General features: G+C 35.7%; 1 protein-coding gene across 1 annotated transcript; it reads right to left on the bottom strand.

Moving 5' to 3' along the window:
* Positions 1–11,497: 11,497 nt before the first annotated feature.
* On the bottom strand, positions 11,498–12,427 carry LOC138430629 (olfactory receptor 5H2-like). Its single transcript, XM_069572673.1, has one exon. The coding sequence runs from the start codon at positions 12,425–12,427 to the stop codon at positions 11,498–11,500; it is 930 nt and encodes a 309-aa protein (XP_069428774.1).
* Between the last annotated feature and the right edge of the window lie 3,795 nt (positions 12,428–16,222).

Genomic DNA, 16,222 nt, shown 5'->3' with positions numbered 1-16,222 from the left:
GAGTGAGCTGCTGCTACTGCTAAGTCGCTTCAGTTGTGTCCTACTCTGTGCGACCCCATAGACGGCAGCCCACCAGACTCCCCCATCCCTGGTATTCTCCAGGCAAGAACATTGGAGTGGGTTGCCATTTCCTTCTCCAATGCATGAAAGTGAAAAGTGAAAGTGAAGTTGCTCAGTTGTGCCCAATTTTTCATGACCCCATGGACTGCAGCCTACCAGGCTCCTCCGCCCATGGGATTTTCCAGGCAAGAGTATTGGAGTGGGGTGCCATTGCAGAGTCACCTAATACTGAATGTGAAGATGGTTGTCAGTGAAGAATAGAGAGGGGTCTCTTGGTGCTTGAGTAGATTTTCATTGAAAATAGGTTGATAACTCTTATGCAGGGACCAGCTTGTGGAGATAGTGATCTCTGAACATCTAAGTGATATACTTTGTGGTATGAGTTTTCCTTGAGTTTATTAGAAATAAACGTCTTGGGAGTGATTGAGGGTAGCTTAGAGCATACCGGTATATGACATCTTTATTAGAGAATGTGCACCAAGTGAAGGAGGAGAGTGAAAATGAAACATAAGAAAGTATATTAAAGAGGTTATAGAGGATTTATGTCATTTTTTTTGTATAGCCAATATCTGACCCTCTTTTCCACCCTCCTGCCACTGGTGGCAGGTACCTACCACCTACTCTGGAATCCCAGAGAATCAGAAACTGATTTTTCCATTCTTCTTGCACCTAGAGTGAGGGGACATGATGTAAATTTGGCAAGTCAAACCCACCTACAGTGGATTTGAAATTTAGAGAGAAAGAGTGACAAAGGGACAAGGACAAAAAGTTTTCTTTGCTAAGGCGGCCATGGCAGCAATGGAAGGCTTCAGAAAATGCATCCGGCACCCACACCAGTGTCGTTGTCAGTACGATCAGTGGCATCAAAGCCAGCACCAGTGACAACAGCTCTCAAGGAGCTAATATTGGGACATGATTTTGGTTGTTGATTGGCTGCCTTTCTTCCTTCTGTTGCTGCCATTTTCCCAACAGATTCCTCTAATCTCACTAGCATTTCTGTGTTAAAGAAAATTTCTACTCAAGAAAGCATTTCATGTTGGAACCAGTAGCCCTGTTTGTCAGTGTTAAAGACAGGGAAAGACCAGAAGAGCAGAATGATCAGGAAATCAAGGGGAAACTGGAGATACAAGGGTTGTGAACATAAAGAGATGAAAGATACTCAAGAAGATCAAAGAAGTGTATAGTGTCAGTTGCCAAAATAAATGAACTGATGAGACATGGAGTGAATAAATGTCATTGAGTATGAAAATTAAGAGACTTTAGTGAGAGTAGTTTCCATTATGTGATGGAGTTGATACCAGAGAGTAATGAAAAGAACACGTAGCACAATAGTGACAAGGCTGAAGCAGAGAATCCAAGATCTGGAGAACAATCTATTGTTCTACTCACCGTAGACAGATATAAAATTTTTTTCCTGTAGATAATTTTTTTTAAGTTTTCAAGAAAAGGAGAGGAAGGCATCAAGAAGAGAAAGGAAGCAGGAGAATTGGAAAGATAAATTTGGGTGGGTGAAAAATTCACAAGATGAAAGAAGAGAACTAGGCATAGACACATAAGACAAGCCACAGAAGAGAAGAAAGGATATGTAGGAGGAAGACTGAAGGCAGTAAAAAGGGAAAGGCTAAGATGTAGGCATTAAATGTTTACCTTATATCTGGTTTTCATTAAGAACTGTCAACCATGGGAATCCTTTGTTTTTCTTTTATTCAAAATTTCATTTTTGTATGAAATTTTTATATGAAATAGATTTTCATCTTAAATTTTACCTTAGAAACTTTGTGATGCCCGTAAGTATACTATTTCTGCTTATAAAGCTCTTTCCATATTTGAGTTGGTTTATCTTTGTTATTACATTGGTTAGAACTGCATTTCTCTAGAAGTCCTCCTGGTTTTACTTGACACGCTTTTCTCCATCAGATTATTTTTGGCAGAATAAAATTGAGCAAAATACTGACACTTAGTTTAGGCTACATAAATAATCAGCAACAGTATTTACAGTTGTTAATTTTATTTTGAATGGGCTTCCTTCTATGCAATCCTAAGTCACTAAATAATTGAAAATTCTCAAACTCAAATATATATGTGGATCCTTTATTCAGAAATGCTGGAAATAGCAGTGGAAGAGCATTTTCTGCATATTTCCTGATAACATGTATATAAAATGTTCAAATAAAGTATTGTCAGAAGTATGTGAAAGATAAAGGGGTTAAAATTTAAGTGACTTAGAAATTTTATTCAAAGAATGTCATCAATTAAATAAAATGTATTTTTCATTAAGAATAACTGGAGAGAATTCATAGCTGCTAATCATTATGAAGTGATATTTAAATACTGTTTAAGTTGTTTAATTTTCAATTTGTAAAAATTTATCTCATGAAGTCATTATAATTATGTTCACAGATAATAAAACATTTTCTGTGTTTAGGCAGTAATCCAGGCTTACAATCATTTTGCTTGTTTAGGGTATAGTCATTAAAATAAAATACATATATTATTCACTATTTGTTTTTCATATTCACCTGGCTTTATTAGCATCTTGTAAATCCAACCTAATATTATTGTGAATTCCTTAGAATTCTAACTTTATATGTAAAGAACAATATGTAAAGAATAGTAAATATTACAAAAGTATTTTCTCTTACCCATCTTGTAAGAAATTTTTTAAATGCTTCAAAATGTTAAACATTCTAAAATAGAAAAAAATATAATAGTGCAGGAATGGCAATAACACAGGTTGCAGTTATTTGCACACTGATTCATTTTGGAGGCTTTATTTTCCAAGCACAGGAAAATGCTCTTAATATACATTTGCTTCAAAGCCAAGAGTCAACTAGTTGTGTAACTGTGTGCTTTTGTCCAAAGAGGAAGGAGTGAAGAACTAAAATTCCCCTAGTAGTGCCCAAGAATTCCCTTTAGGACAAAACCAAGCTGTTCCTCTGGGAACTGTAGATTTGAGCATTCAAGGGAAGTCCAGGTTGCCCGAGAGAGCATTATAGCCTGTGAAATCACAAACATCAAGTTATTGTAGACAGTTCCAGTTTTAACAGTTGATAATTGCATATTATGTCACTACTTTCCACCAGGTATGATGTTTCTGGAATGTTTGTGCAAAGCCCATTTTATCTGTAAAATGTTACTTTGTGTACTCTGATTAGTATGGTCTTGCCTGAGCTAATCATGATTTTAATGAGGCCACCATTGTAGATTCCCTTCAGGAGCCAATAGTTGTCTTCCTCATGCAAAGTGCAGCTCACCTTCCAGACCTATAGGAAACTTGCCTCTTAACCTTAAATCTGATGAACAATCTTACTAAGCAAAAATCACTGAAGGAACAAGGGAAAACAAAGACAAAGATCTCAATGGGAGGTGCCTGGGTCAGTGCTTCAAAAACTTTAATGCCTCTGAATCTCCTGTAAATATTGTTTAAAGCAGATTATTTTTCGGTGGGGTTCTATGAGGTGTGTGGCTCTTCACATCTAACAAGGTAATGTCTGTGAAAGCTTGTGATACACAGGGCACTTGCCATACACAGGATACTCCTTTGTCATTGGAGGACGTAGAAAATTACAGGGCATTTATTATTGGAGTCACATAAAATGAAATTTCAGAAGTAAATTTACTGGATATAAAATGAATAAGATTTAAGGATGTAATATACAGTGTAGGAAATATAACCAATATAATCACTCTGTGTAGAATATAATCAGTAAAAATGTAGAATCATTTTTTATAATTAAACCTACTATAATATTAGAATTCTAATTTCATTCTTTTACATGTAGCTCTCCAGTTTTCCCAGAACCACTTATTGAAGAGACTGTCTTTGATCCATTGTATATTCTTGCCTCCTCTGTGGTAGACTAATCGATCATAAGTGTGTTGGTTTTTTTCTGGGATTTCTATTCTGTTCCATTGATTTATATATGTGTTCTTGTGCCTGTACTGTACTTTTTTGATTACTCTGTTTTTGTAGTATGGTCTGAAGGTAGGAACATGATTCCTCCAGCTCTGTTCTTTATCCTCAAGATTATTTTGGATGTTAATATATAAATTTTAAATTATTTGTTTCATTTCTGTTAAAAATACCATCGATAGGAGTTGCACTGAATCTGTAGATTGCCTTGAGTAATATGATTATTTTAAGAACATTGATTCTTCCAATTCAAGAACAGTTTATTTTTCCATCTGTTTGTGTTGTCTTCAACTTCTTTCATCAGCAACTTATAGTTTTCAGAAAACAGGTCTTTTGCCTCCTTAAGTAAGTTTATTCCTAAGTATTTTATTCTTTTTGACTTGATTGTAAATGGGATAATTTCTGTGATTTCTCTTTATGATAGTTCATTTTTAGTGTATAGAAATGAAGCAGATTTCTGTACATTAATTTTTATCTTGCTACTTTACTGAATTATTTGATGAATTCTAGTAGTTTTCTAGTGTTATTTTTAGGATTTTCTGTGTACAGTATCATGTCATCTGCAAACAGTGACAGTTTCACTTCTTCCTTTCCAGTTTGGATTCCTTTTATTTGTTTTTATTCTATTACTATCGCTAGGACTTCCAAAACTACATTGAATATAAGTAGCAAGAATGTGCATTCTTGTTAAGAAATAACTTTTATCTTAGTTCCCTTATAAATGATAGTGTAATGGAGTACAACTCAAAGTTTATTTTGTCTTTCAGAATTAGCATATTTTCATTTTTGAGACATAATTTTTGTAAACTTTTCTAAAGTTTATTAAGATGTCTAACATTATGATACATTTTATCTAGTTGTTTCTATTTTATAATCAGTATAATATATCAGAAATTAGAGTAATAATTTCACAAGAATAATGAGCACCAACAATATCTTCAAGATGAACAAAAATTTGTTTATGATATTCCTTATGTATTAAGGAATGTATTTATACATATAAATACATAAGGAATGACACCACCCTTATGGCAGAAAGCGAAGAACTAAAGAGCCTCTTAATGAAAGTGGTGTATTCCTTATGTATTTATGATATTCATTATGTATTCCTTATGATATTCCTTATATCATTAAAATGAAACAAGTTTCAAGTTTCAGTGAAACTTCATCTAAGTGTACCTTTATTATCATGAAATTTGAGTATAATTAAATGTGCAGAATATTTTTCCTTTTGATTATTTTGGTATCTATGTAATATCCTTTTGTACAAAATACAAAATGGAAGCTTTTACCCAAGTTTAGTTTCTCAAAAGGAAGTTCATGCTTATGTAAGACAAATTTCCTCTTTTACCATTTAGCCGAATCAGACTCAGAATGAATTAAAAGGTGTCATGGACTCAAGAGACCAGAACAGATCACTCTATAGGGATTGTAAAATTTGTGCAGATTTTAACTTTTTCTGAAGAAAGAGAAGAAATAAAGTATTAAAGTGCAAAGTATTTTTCTGTTTAAAAGGCACTTTATCTTTAACCCTCACATCGGTTCTTAAAGGATACTACTATTTTTCCCATTTAGGAATAATTCAGATTTAGACTTTCCCTAAATTGTAAAACTTACTGTATCTATATATTCAACCTGTAAGTCTAGTTATCTTTCTATCATTTTATAAACTTAAAAAAATTATGAGATAAAAATCAATTTTAAACTGCTATAATTTTCTTCATGGGGTTGCAAAGCGTCAGACATGACTTGGTGACTGAGAAACAACATAATTTTCTGCTTCAGTTCAGTTCAATCTCTCAGTCGTGTCCGACTCTCCAACTCCCAGAGTTTACTCAAACCCATGTCCATTGAGCTGATGATACCATCCAACTATCTCATCCTCTGTCGTGCCCTCCTACTCCTACCTTCAGTCTTTCCCAGCATCAGGGTCTTTTCAAATGAGTCAGTTCTTTGCATCAGGTGGCCAAAGTATTGGAGTTTCAGCTTCAGCACCACTCTTTCCAATGAGTATTCGGGAATGATTTTCTTTAGGATAGACTGGTTGGATCTCCTTGCAGTCCAAAAGACTCTCAAGAGTATTCTCCAACACCACATTTCAAAAGCATCAATTCTTTGGTGCTCAGCTTTCTTCACAGTCCAACTCTCACATCCATACATGACCACTGGAAAAACCACAGCCTTGACTAGACAGACCTTTGTTGGCAACGTAATGTCTGTGCTTTTTAATTTGCTGTCTAGGTTGGTCATAACTTTTCTTTCAAGGAGAAAGTGTCTTTTAATTTCATGGCTGCAGTCACCATCTGCAGTGATTTTGGAGCCCCCCAAAGTAAAGTCTGTCACTGCTTCCACTGTTTCCCCTTCTATTTGTCATGAAGTGATGGGACCAGAAATGATGATCTTAGTTTTCTGAATGTTGAGTTTTAAGCCAACTTTTTCACTCTCCTCTCTCTTTCATTAAGAGGCTCTTTAGTTCTTCACTTTCTGCCATAAGGGTGATGTCATGTGCATATCTGAAGTTATTGATATTTCTCCTGGCAATCTTGATTCCAGCTTGTGCTTCATCCAGCCCAGCATTTCTCATGATTTACTCTGCATATAAGTTAAATAAGCAGGGTGACAATATACAGCCTTGATGTACTCCTTTCCCTCTTTGGAACCAGTCTGTTGTTCCATGTCCTGTTCTAATGTTGCTTCCTGATCTGCATACAGATTTATCAAAAGGCAAGTCAGGTGGCCTGGTATTCCCACCCCTTTAAGAATTTTCCACAGTTTGTTGTGGTCCACAAAGTCAAAGGCTTTGGCATAGTCAATAAAGCAGAAGCAGAATTTTTTCTGGAACTCTCTCACTTTTTTGATGATCCAGCACATGTTGGCAATTTGATCTCTGGCTCCTCTGCCTTTTCTAAATCCAGCTTAAACATCTGGAAGTTCAAGGTTCACATACTGTTGAAGCCTGGCTTAGCTGACTGCTTTTGTGCTCTGCTAACTGCTTTCTGGAGGCTGCCATACTTACCTGATGTTAGTATTAACACAGTGGGGTTCCCATGGGTTCCTGAAGACTGCCTACTTATATGCACTAATTATCACTAGGCTTCTTAAAATCTATTTCTCCTCTAGTTTGTGCTTGAACAATAGGAATCTTGAATTTCCACTGAAAGTTTTCTTTGCTATGAGTGTTCAGTATTTTCAGATATCTCTAATTTGTTGAATCAAAGCAACTATTTGGATAGCTAAGTTTGTAATTTTACATATCTATATTTATGATTAACCTTTTTGCTAATTATATGTACATATGTATGTAGTATACACACGTATATTTATATATATCCAAATAAGAGATTTTAGTTTTAATAATATAAGACCCTTCTAAAGTTATAAAGTTACAGAAATTCACTGTAAACAGTGGTCATTTAAATTGATGTGCTATTGATTTACAGTCTTGTGTTAGTTTCAGGTGTACAGTCAAGTGATCCAGTTTTATATACATATATTTCAGATTATTTTTCATTGTAAATTATTATAAGATATTGAAAATATTTACCTGTGCCATACAATAAATCCTTGTGGTTTTTCTAAATCATGTATAGTAGTTTGTACCTGTTAATTATATACTCCTAACTTATCCCTTCTTTCTTCTCTTTGCACTTTGGAAACCATAAGTTTGCTTTCTGTATCTGTGCATCTCTTTCTATTTTATATATAGACTTATTTGTATTAATTTTAGATTCTACATATAAGTGATATCATATGATATTTGTTTTTCCTCTGACTATGGTATGATAATCTCTAGGTCTATCCATGTTGCTGTAAATGGCAGTATTTCATTCATTTATTAGATGTGTAAGATTTTATTGTTTCTGTATACCACATCTTCTTAAGCCCATCATCTGTTGTTGAACATTTGGGTTGTTTCTATGTTTGGCTATGGTAAATAGTGCTGCTGTGAACTTTGTGGTGCATGTATCTTTTCAAATTCGTGTTTTCCTTTTTTTCAGACATATACCCAGGAATGGGAATGCTGGATCATATGATAGCTCTATTTTTAGTTTTTTAAGGAATCTCCATACTGTTTTCCATAGTGGACATACCAATTTACATTGTTAACAACAGTGTAAGAGGTTTTGCTTTCCTCCTCTATCACACTTTGATGGAAGAAACACGAACCACTACCCATGAACCACTACATGAATGCCAAGAAAAATGCAAGGAATTAGGTGCTTTAAAAAATCATTGGGGCTGGTGCACGGTGATAACCCAGAGAGATGTTATGGGGAGGGAGGTGGGAGGGGGGGTTCATGTTTGGGAACGCATGTACACCCGTGGTGGATTCATGTCAATGTATGGCAAAACCAATGCAGTATTGTAAAGTAAAATAAAGTAAAAATAAAAATTTAAAAAAAAATCATTAGGCTTTATTTTCAAGGTCACAAATCTTTGCTGCATCAAGAGGTCAAAAAATTCCTGCTATCTATTTTACACATGGTAATGTAAGTTTCCATGCTACTCTTCCCATACATCTCACCCTCTCCTCCCCTCTCCCCATGTCCATAAGTCTATTCTCTATGTCTGTTTCTCCATTGCTGCCCTGCAGATAAATTCTTCAGTACCGTTTTTCTAGATTCCGTATATAGATAGCCAATGGGAATTTGCTGTATGTCTCAGGAAACTCAAACAGGGGCTCTGTATCAACCTCAGGGGGTGGGGGAAGGGGAAGGAGATGGGAGTGAGGTTCAAAGGGGTGGGGATATATGTATACCTATGGCTGATTCATGTTGAGGTTTGACAGAAAACAACAAAATTCTGTAAAACAATTATGCTTCAATTAAAAAATAAACAAATTTTAAAAATTCCTGTTAACATCACTGTCAACTGCTATTGCAGCTCTAGTGTCCCACTCCCCAAAAGCTGATTACTAGACATTGGAACATAGAGGGTATCTGCTTCCCTACTCATGTCATCTTGAGTCTGCTCATTCACTTGCCATGAGAGGGAAAATAGCATCTGCCCTATATTGCTTTCCAAATGTTATATGAACCTGTCAAATTGAAAAAAATATAATTCATTATACATATATAATGTTAGTTGTTAATAGGTTTATATAATGTAATTTGTTAGTTTTATAGCAATTTGCTATGGAGAAAAAGAAAAAAAAGCAAAGAGAGGAAAGGGAAGGGAGAGAAGAGAAGGGAGAAGAAAGAAACACAAGAGTATAAGAACTTTACTCTCTTGTTTTAAAACATTCAGTTCAGTTCAGTTCAGTTGCTCAGTGGTGTCTGACTCTTTGCGACCCCACAAATTGGTCTCTAATAAAAAGCAAATTATTTGGAGAGGTACAAATCATTTGTCTTTTGTCAGTAATTCTTTATTCAGTGAGGATAATGAATTTGCAATTCTTTCTTAAGAAGGAATTGGCATTAAAAAGCATATCCTTGATGCTTTAAAAATATCTCTAGTTTCATTTATTTCTCAAAGAGAGTGGAGTGGATTGGTATATTTCAGATAAACATGAAAGCACGTATAAGCAACATATATAACTCAATAACTTATCATACATTTATGGCTATGTTTATATGCTTTAAAATACTGTTTTCTGCTTCTGTTGGGCAGAATATTCTATACTGTCAGTATGTCAGTTTAACTGCTGTCAACAAAATCACTTATTATTTTTTTCTAGGTAATTTCATGATGTTTTCCTGTCCTTTTACTTTTAACTGATTTGGAACTTCTTGGGGTCTTTATGTTTAAGGTTGGTTTTGTGTAAGCAGTGTATAGTTAAGTCTTACTGTATTGGTTCAGTCTTACATTTTAGACATTTTTGAAGTTTTTTTAACACTCACTGTAAACCTTGTGAATCTCTTTATTTTCCTTGAAAAATAAAGGAAATATGAGAAGATTATCTTTTATTGCTATCAGGTAATTCTAAAATAGAGGGTACTTCCACAGAGGGGATAAACATCACATCATTATAGCAAGTGGAACATCTTATATATGAAATTTTCTTTTAAAATCATGGTACAAAAGTGGTACAAAAGTTGGCAATTAGTGTTTTTCTCATGGACAGATTTTATTCCTATTAATTAACCTTATTGATAAGGTCCTCAGTGCATCAGTAAGTGGGTGTATGGAATTTCAGTGTTGTCAAAGGAAAGGCAGGAGTGCACCCAAAGATAGGTCTCTCATTGTACTTAGAGTATAGAGTGAATGAAAACTAATGTTAAAGGACTTGAGGACACAAAATATCCAAAATCTTGCTCATTTTTTTGTCTTTTCCAGCCACTCACTAGGCACTATGACATTATATTAAGTTAACATTGTTTGCGGAGAAGGCAATGGCACCCCACTCCAGTACTCTTGCCTGGAAAATCCCATGGGTGGAGGAGCCTGATAGGCTGCGGTTCATGGGGTCACGAAGAGTCGGACTCGACTGAGCGACTTCAGTTTCACTTTTCACTTTCATGCATTGGAGAAGGAAATGGCAACCCACTCCAGTGTTCTTGCCTGGAGAATCCCAAGGACAGCGGAGCCTGGTGGGCTGCCGTCTATGGGGTCACACGGAGTCGGACACGACTGAAGTGACTTAGCAACTTAGCAACATTATTTGAACTTTTGTAATATGCATTCAAAATCATGTATACACTGCATTCCAGAAAGACTTATATATTACTGATTTATTTTAAAAGTTTCCCTTTAAAAAATCTAGCAAGATTGACCATTTCCTTCCTATTGTGCCACTTTTTCTTTAAGCCCATCCCCATTAAATTCTGCAGTCTCATCTAGCTTTCTAATTAGGGAAGGTTTTCAGATTATCCTACAAAATACAGGCACGACTGGGAAGTGACATCATAGACAGTGAGAGCCAACTCCCTCTTCTTGCTCATGGACAATGAGTGGACTAAGAGCATCCTCTTAAAATTTGACTCTCCTGACACTGTCTTAACTTGCTTCTTATTTTTTCTTCATTGCTTTTCCCATTTCTTTTTATTTCTCTCTGGTATATGACTGTTGAATCCCCATGGTGATGGGGGAATTCACCGTGTCCCAAATAAAGTGGACTGAAAGACCTTTTGGTCTGCAGCAGAATCCTTGTGATTTACATCATTTCATTCAAACACAAACATTGCATACATTGTGGATTTATGTGCAGTTAAGTCTCCAGGCTCTGCAGCTATATGCTATCAAAGACAACAGAGTCAAATCCTATTAGAGGAACATTACTATTTCAGTGCCTAATCATTTCATACATCTACATTATAGAATACACAAGTATGTAAAATATTTTAATTTGTTTCCTGCTTCAATTATTCTAATGTGACATGAAAATTGTTGAAAATTCCTTGTGTTTTTTGAACAGTATACATGAATATCTTAAGGAGTATGTTAGTATTAACAACTTAAGTCAAAACACTGGAGTAATTATAACTGCAAAATACCTTGAACCCTAACCCAATCTGAACCACAGGTAATCTGCACAATTTTGTGACTATTTCAGTAAAAAAAAAAGAACTGATAATAGTACGACATCTAAACATTTCTCTTTAAAACTTTTGTCAGCGAATCTATGACTTTCTTATTTCTCAGGCTGTAGATAATTGGATTTAACAAGGGAATTATGACAGTGTAAAATAGGGAATCCATCATATCTTGATCATCTGCCTGTGTGGATCCAGGGCGCACATACATGAAGAGAAGAGGCCCATAGTATAAAGAGACAGATAGGAGGTGGGCTCCACAGGTGGAGAAGGCCTTTCTTATGCCTTGTACAGACTTATTTTTCAAAATCGTAAGTAGAACAAGTGTATAAGAGACAAGAACAGTCATAATGCTAAGCACCTGTATTGACCCAGAGGAAATAAATACCATTAGGACATTAATTGAAGGGTCAATACAAGAAATCCTCAACAATGGCATGATGTCACAGTAAAAGTGATGTATTATATTAGACTTACAGAAGGTTAACCTGAATAAAGCACCTACATGAATCATGGGATGAATAAGCCCTGCTACAAATGATGAGACTAACAGCTGGATGCATAGTTTGTTGGTCATAATCACTGGATACAGTAATGGTTTGCATATGGCCACATAGCGATCATATGCCATTGTTGCAAGTAAAAAGCATTCCGTGGTTCCACCAAATGCAAAGGAAAGAAATTGTAACATGCATTCAGAGAGAGATATCATTTTACTCCTGGCAAAAAAATTGACTAGCATCTTGGGGGTCACTGTGGATGATATCCAAGAATCCACAAAGGCTAAACTCCCAAGGAATAAGTACATGGGGATGTGAAGGTGAGGGTCATTGTAGATAAGATAAATTAGTCCAAGGTTTCCCACAGTGGTGATGAGGTATATCACCAAGAACAACAAGAATAAGGGGATTTGCCACTCCAGTTGATAGGGAAGTCCAGTGAGAACAAACATTGACAGCAGGGTTGCATTTTTAGTATCCATGCTCCCTGAAATGAAAGGCAGTAAATGTAAGATATAAGTAGATGTAAATGACCCTATGGACTGTATCCCCCCAGGTTTTTTCATGGGGATTCTCCAGGTAAGAATACTGGAGTGGGTTGCCATACCCACCTCCAGGGGACCTTCCCAACTCAAGGATCGAACCTAGGTCTCCACATTGCAGGTGGATTCTTTACTATCTGAGCCACCAGGGAAGCCCAAGTAGATGTAAGCTTTATAGAAAGACTATTAGGAGAAATAATTGAAACAAAGTCATACACTTATCAGAGTGCCTTAAATGTATTTAGTACTAGCATACCCACTCCAGTATTCTTACTTGGGTAATCCCACAGAGGAGCCTACCGTCCATGGGGTCACAAAGTGTTGGACATGACATAGCAACTAAACAACAACAACAAATAGCAATGGAAACTAATTTTGGAAATTGGTGTAGTGGAAAATGCAATTATTGCATTAAAAATGTGGGAGAATGAAAGGATTTAGAAAAAAGAAAAAGACTCTAAACATTAGTTAAATTTATGGAGATAACTGAATGTGTGAGGGACATTCTGTCTAGGATATGGATGAGATTCCAGGGAAAAGAAATTTGAGCTATTACAAAATGATTTGGATGCCATGTGAAAGATCTTGAACTTTGTCAGACAGCAGGCATGCACTGGGAACTTTTAATACAAGGAGCCACATTATATTTTTTAAAATCAATATTAGGTAGTGTAGAAATACTCTGTAGGGAAGGGAAACTAGTGTCAGGAATACTAATTAGGGAGCTGATACTCTTATTGAATTTTTCTCGAATCAGAATACACATCAAAATAGGTGAAATATTTGTACAAAATACAGATTATGCAGTATTACTGTAAATGTATGTTCAAGAGGGTAAGAGTAAAGCTGCATTTCAAAAATTCCCTCCAGTTGATTCAAATTCATGTGAAGCTCTAGTCTCTCTGGTATGATTTACTACTAGCACACCCATTCCAGTATTCTTGTTTGGGAAAGCCCACAGAGGAGCCTGGCGGGCTACAGTCTATGGGATCACCCATGATGAGGAGGGAAAAAAAGAAGTAAATCAGAATGTAGAGTCACTAAGACTCAGTAACATAGATGTGAAGGAGGTGGTCAGTGAAGGAGAAAGGAGACAGTTGGATAGATGGTCATCACAAATTGAATTTGAGAATTCAGATGTTCGGGCTACTTTGTAGAGAAAGCATCTTCTGAATATCCAGCTGGGATAGCTTAGTAGTGTGTTTGTTAGCACTTAATATAAACAATGACTTTGGAGTATTTGGATGACTGAAGGCATACTTATGAAAGACCTAACCATTAGAAAGTGTGCATAAGGAAAAAAGAGGAGGATACAGAAAAAAGAAATTCAGCAACTTTTATTAAAGAAGTTTGAAATAGATACATATCATTTTAGATAGCTGAAAATGATCCTCTTTTCTACTACATGAGTCTTGGTATCAGGCAATTCTACCACTTACTCACTTTTCCATCCCCTTGCAACTAGAGTAAGGGGACTTGATCTAGGTTTGAATAGTCAAACGTACTAACACTGGATTTGTAACATGGAGCATGGAGCAAAGGGACAGGAAAAAATGAATTTGTGTTGCAAAGTCGGCCACAGCAGCCAGATCAAGACCCTAGGAAATGCTTCTTGCTTCTGCACCAGCTGCATTGTCAGCATGAGCTGTGGCTTCTACAATTCAGCAGCTGCTATAGGAGCTCCTACTGAGCAAGTGTGGAGATTTGATTTGGGCTGCTGTCTCACTGTATTGTTTTCTTTTGTTCCTGTCCATTTATCAGCAGATTCCTCCAATCTCCCTGGAATTTCTATGTAATAGTCAATTTCCATTCAGCTAATTTTCTGTTACAAACAAGTGCCCTAGCTTTAGCCAAAGAGAGATAAGTTCAGTTCAGTTCAGTCACTCAGTCGTGTCCAACTCTTTGCTACCCCATGAATTGCAGCACCCCGGGCCTCCCTGTCCATCACCAACTCCCGGAGAGATAATGGAGAGACCAAAAAGATACACTGAGCAGAGTAATCAGAGAAGCAGAAGGAAGAACTGGAGAGTTGAGTGTTGTAAACACAATGAGAAAAAAGACACAAGAACATAATGAAGTGCGACACTGACTGGCAAAATGAATGCTCCCATAGAACAAGAGGTGAACAATCATTGAATCTGGGAAATGAGAGATTTTTAGTGTCTTCAGTGAGAGGAGCTTCCAATTTATGATCGAGTTGAGGCCAGAGAATAGTGAGAAATGAACGGGAAGCGTTGCACATAACATGAGGAGAATGTTTTTGAGTACTCCAAGAAAAAAATGGATAACAATTATAATCTTTCTACTTCCTATAGACAAAAGGTTTTTTTTTTTCCTGTAGAGTATTTAAATATATATTTTCTAAAGTGTTTAGACACATATTTTCTTGACCTTCCCTGGTGGCTCAGATGGTAAAGAATCTGCCTGCAGTGCAGTAAACCTGGGTTCAATTCCTGGGTTGGAAAGATCCCCTGGAGAAGGGAATGGCAACCCACTCCAGTATTCTTGCCTGGAAAATTCCATGGACAGAGGAGCCTGGCAGCCTACAGTCCATGGGATTGCAAAGAGTCACACACGACTGAGGGACTAACACTTTCACTTTTTTTCACACTTTCTGAAGAGAGGAAGGTACCAAGATGAGAAAGAGGGTAGAAGTAGAGAGGAGCAATTGGGTGAGTTATTTAAAAAAACAAGTGGAGAAATATAAAAAGCATAACAGAGCCACAGATAGAAAACTGTAGGAAAGACAAGACAATGAAGACAGGTAGTATCAGGATAAATACCAAGAAGGAAATATGGGGAAAATTTGCAGGTAAATATTTGTCTTCATTCTGGTTTTCATTAAATGTTGTCAACACTGGAAATCTTTCTGTATTCTATTTTTCAAAATTCAAAGATTATCTTCCTAGGGAATTTGTGTATGACACAGAATTTAATTTTAAATTTTACCTTAGAAACTTTGACTGTTTTTAAATATATTAGCATTGCTGGAAAGTTCTTTCCATCATTAATTAAAAATTGATTTATATGTTTTATTACAGTGATTAGAGCTGATTTTCTCTAGAAATCCTGCTGTGTTTATTTGAGAGCACTTTCTTCTCCACCAGTTTTTCTAGTAAAATAAAATTGAGCCAAAGACTGGAGCCTAATTCAAGTAATATAAATAACCAATGCCAGTAATTCTAGTTGTCAAATGTATTTAATTTGGAATAGGCTCCCTTCCTTGCAATTCCAAATTAAATGATAATTGAAAATGCTCAAATTCAATATGTGTGTGGTGGGTCTTTATTAAGTATAAACTTGGAAGGAGCAATAGGGGAACAGTTTATGCATATTTCTTACAATATATATTAAAATAATAAAAGTATTCTCAGAAGTAGGTGAGAGAATAGAGAAATTAATATGTAAGTGACTTACCTTAAAAGTTTAGTCAGCAACTGTGATTAAAAAGAATGAAACTTTTAATCAGAATATGCAGAAAAATTTCTTATGTAGGAAACATGTGACCTATATTTAAAGCCAGTTTAAATTCTTTAAGATTCTAGTTCACCAAAATTTATGAAGTCTTTATAGTTATGTTAGAAAGATAATGAATTATCATTGAGGGAGAATTCAGTCTTACAGTTATTTTGCCTATCTAGATTTAGTCACAAAAATATGACATATAGATATTTCATTAATTGTTAATTTTTTTCACCTGCCTTTTTGGCATCTAGTAAGTCAATTTAAAATTAT

This window comes from Ovis canadensis, chromosome 1 (assembly GCF_042477335.2).
Source record: "Ovis canadensis isolate MfBH-ARS-UI-01 breed Bighorn chromosome 1, ARS-UI_OviCan_v2, whole genome shotgun sequence".
In the NCBI taxonomy this organism is placed as follows: Eukaryota; Metazoa; Chordata; class Mammalia; order Artiodactyla; family Bovidae; genus Ovis; species Ovis canadensis.
Note: the sequence above shows the minus strand (reverse complement) of the source record. Positions and strands in the feature narration are given on the sequence as shown.

Excerpts from the sequence above, each read along its gene's own strand:
- LOC138430629 (XM_069572673.1), bottom strand. The coding sequence starts at position 12,427 with ATGGATACTAAAAATGCAACCCTGCTGTCAATGTTTGTTCTCACTGGA.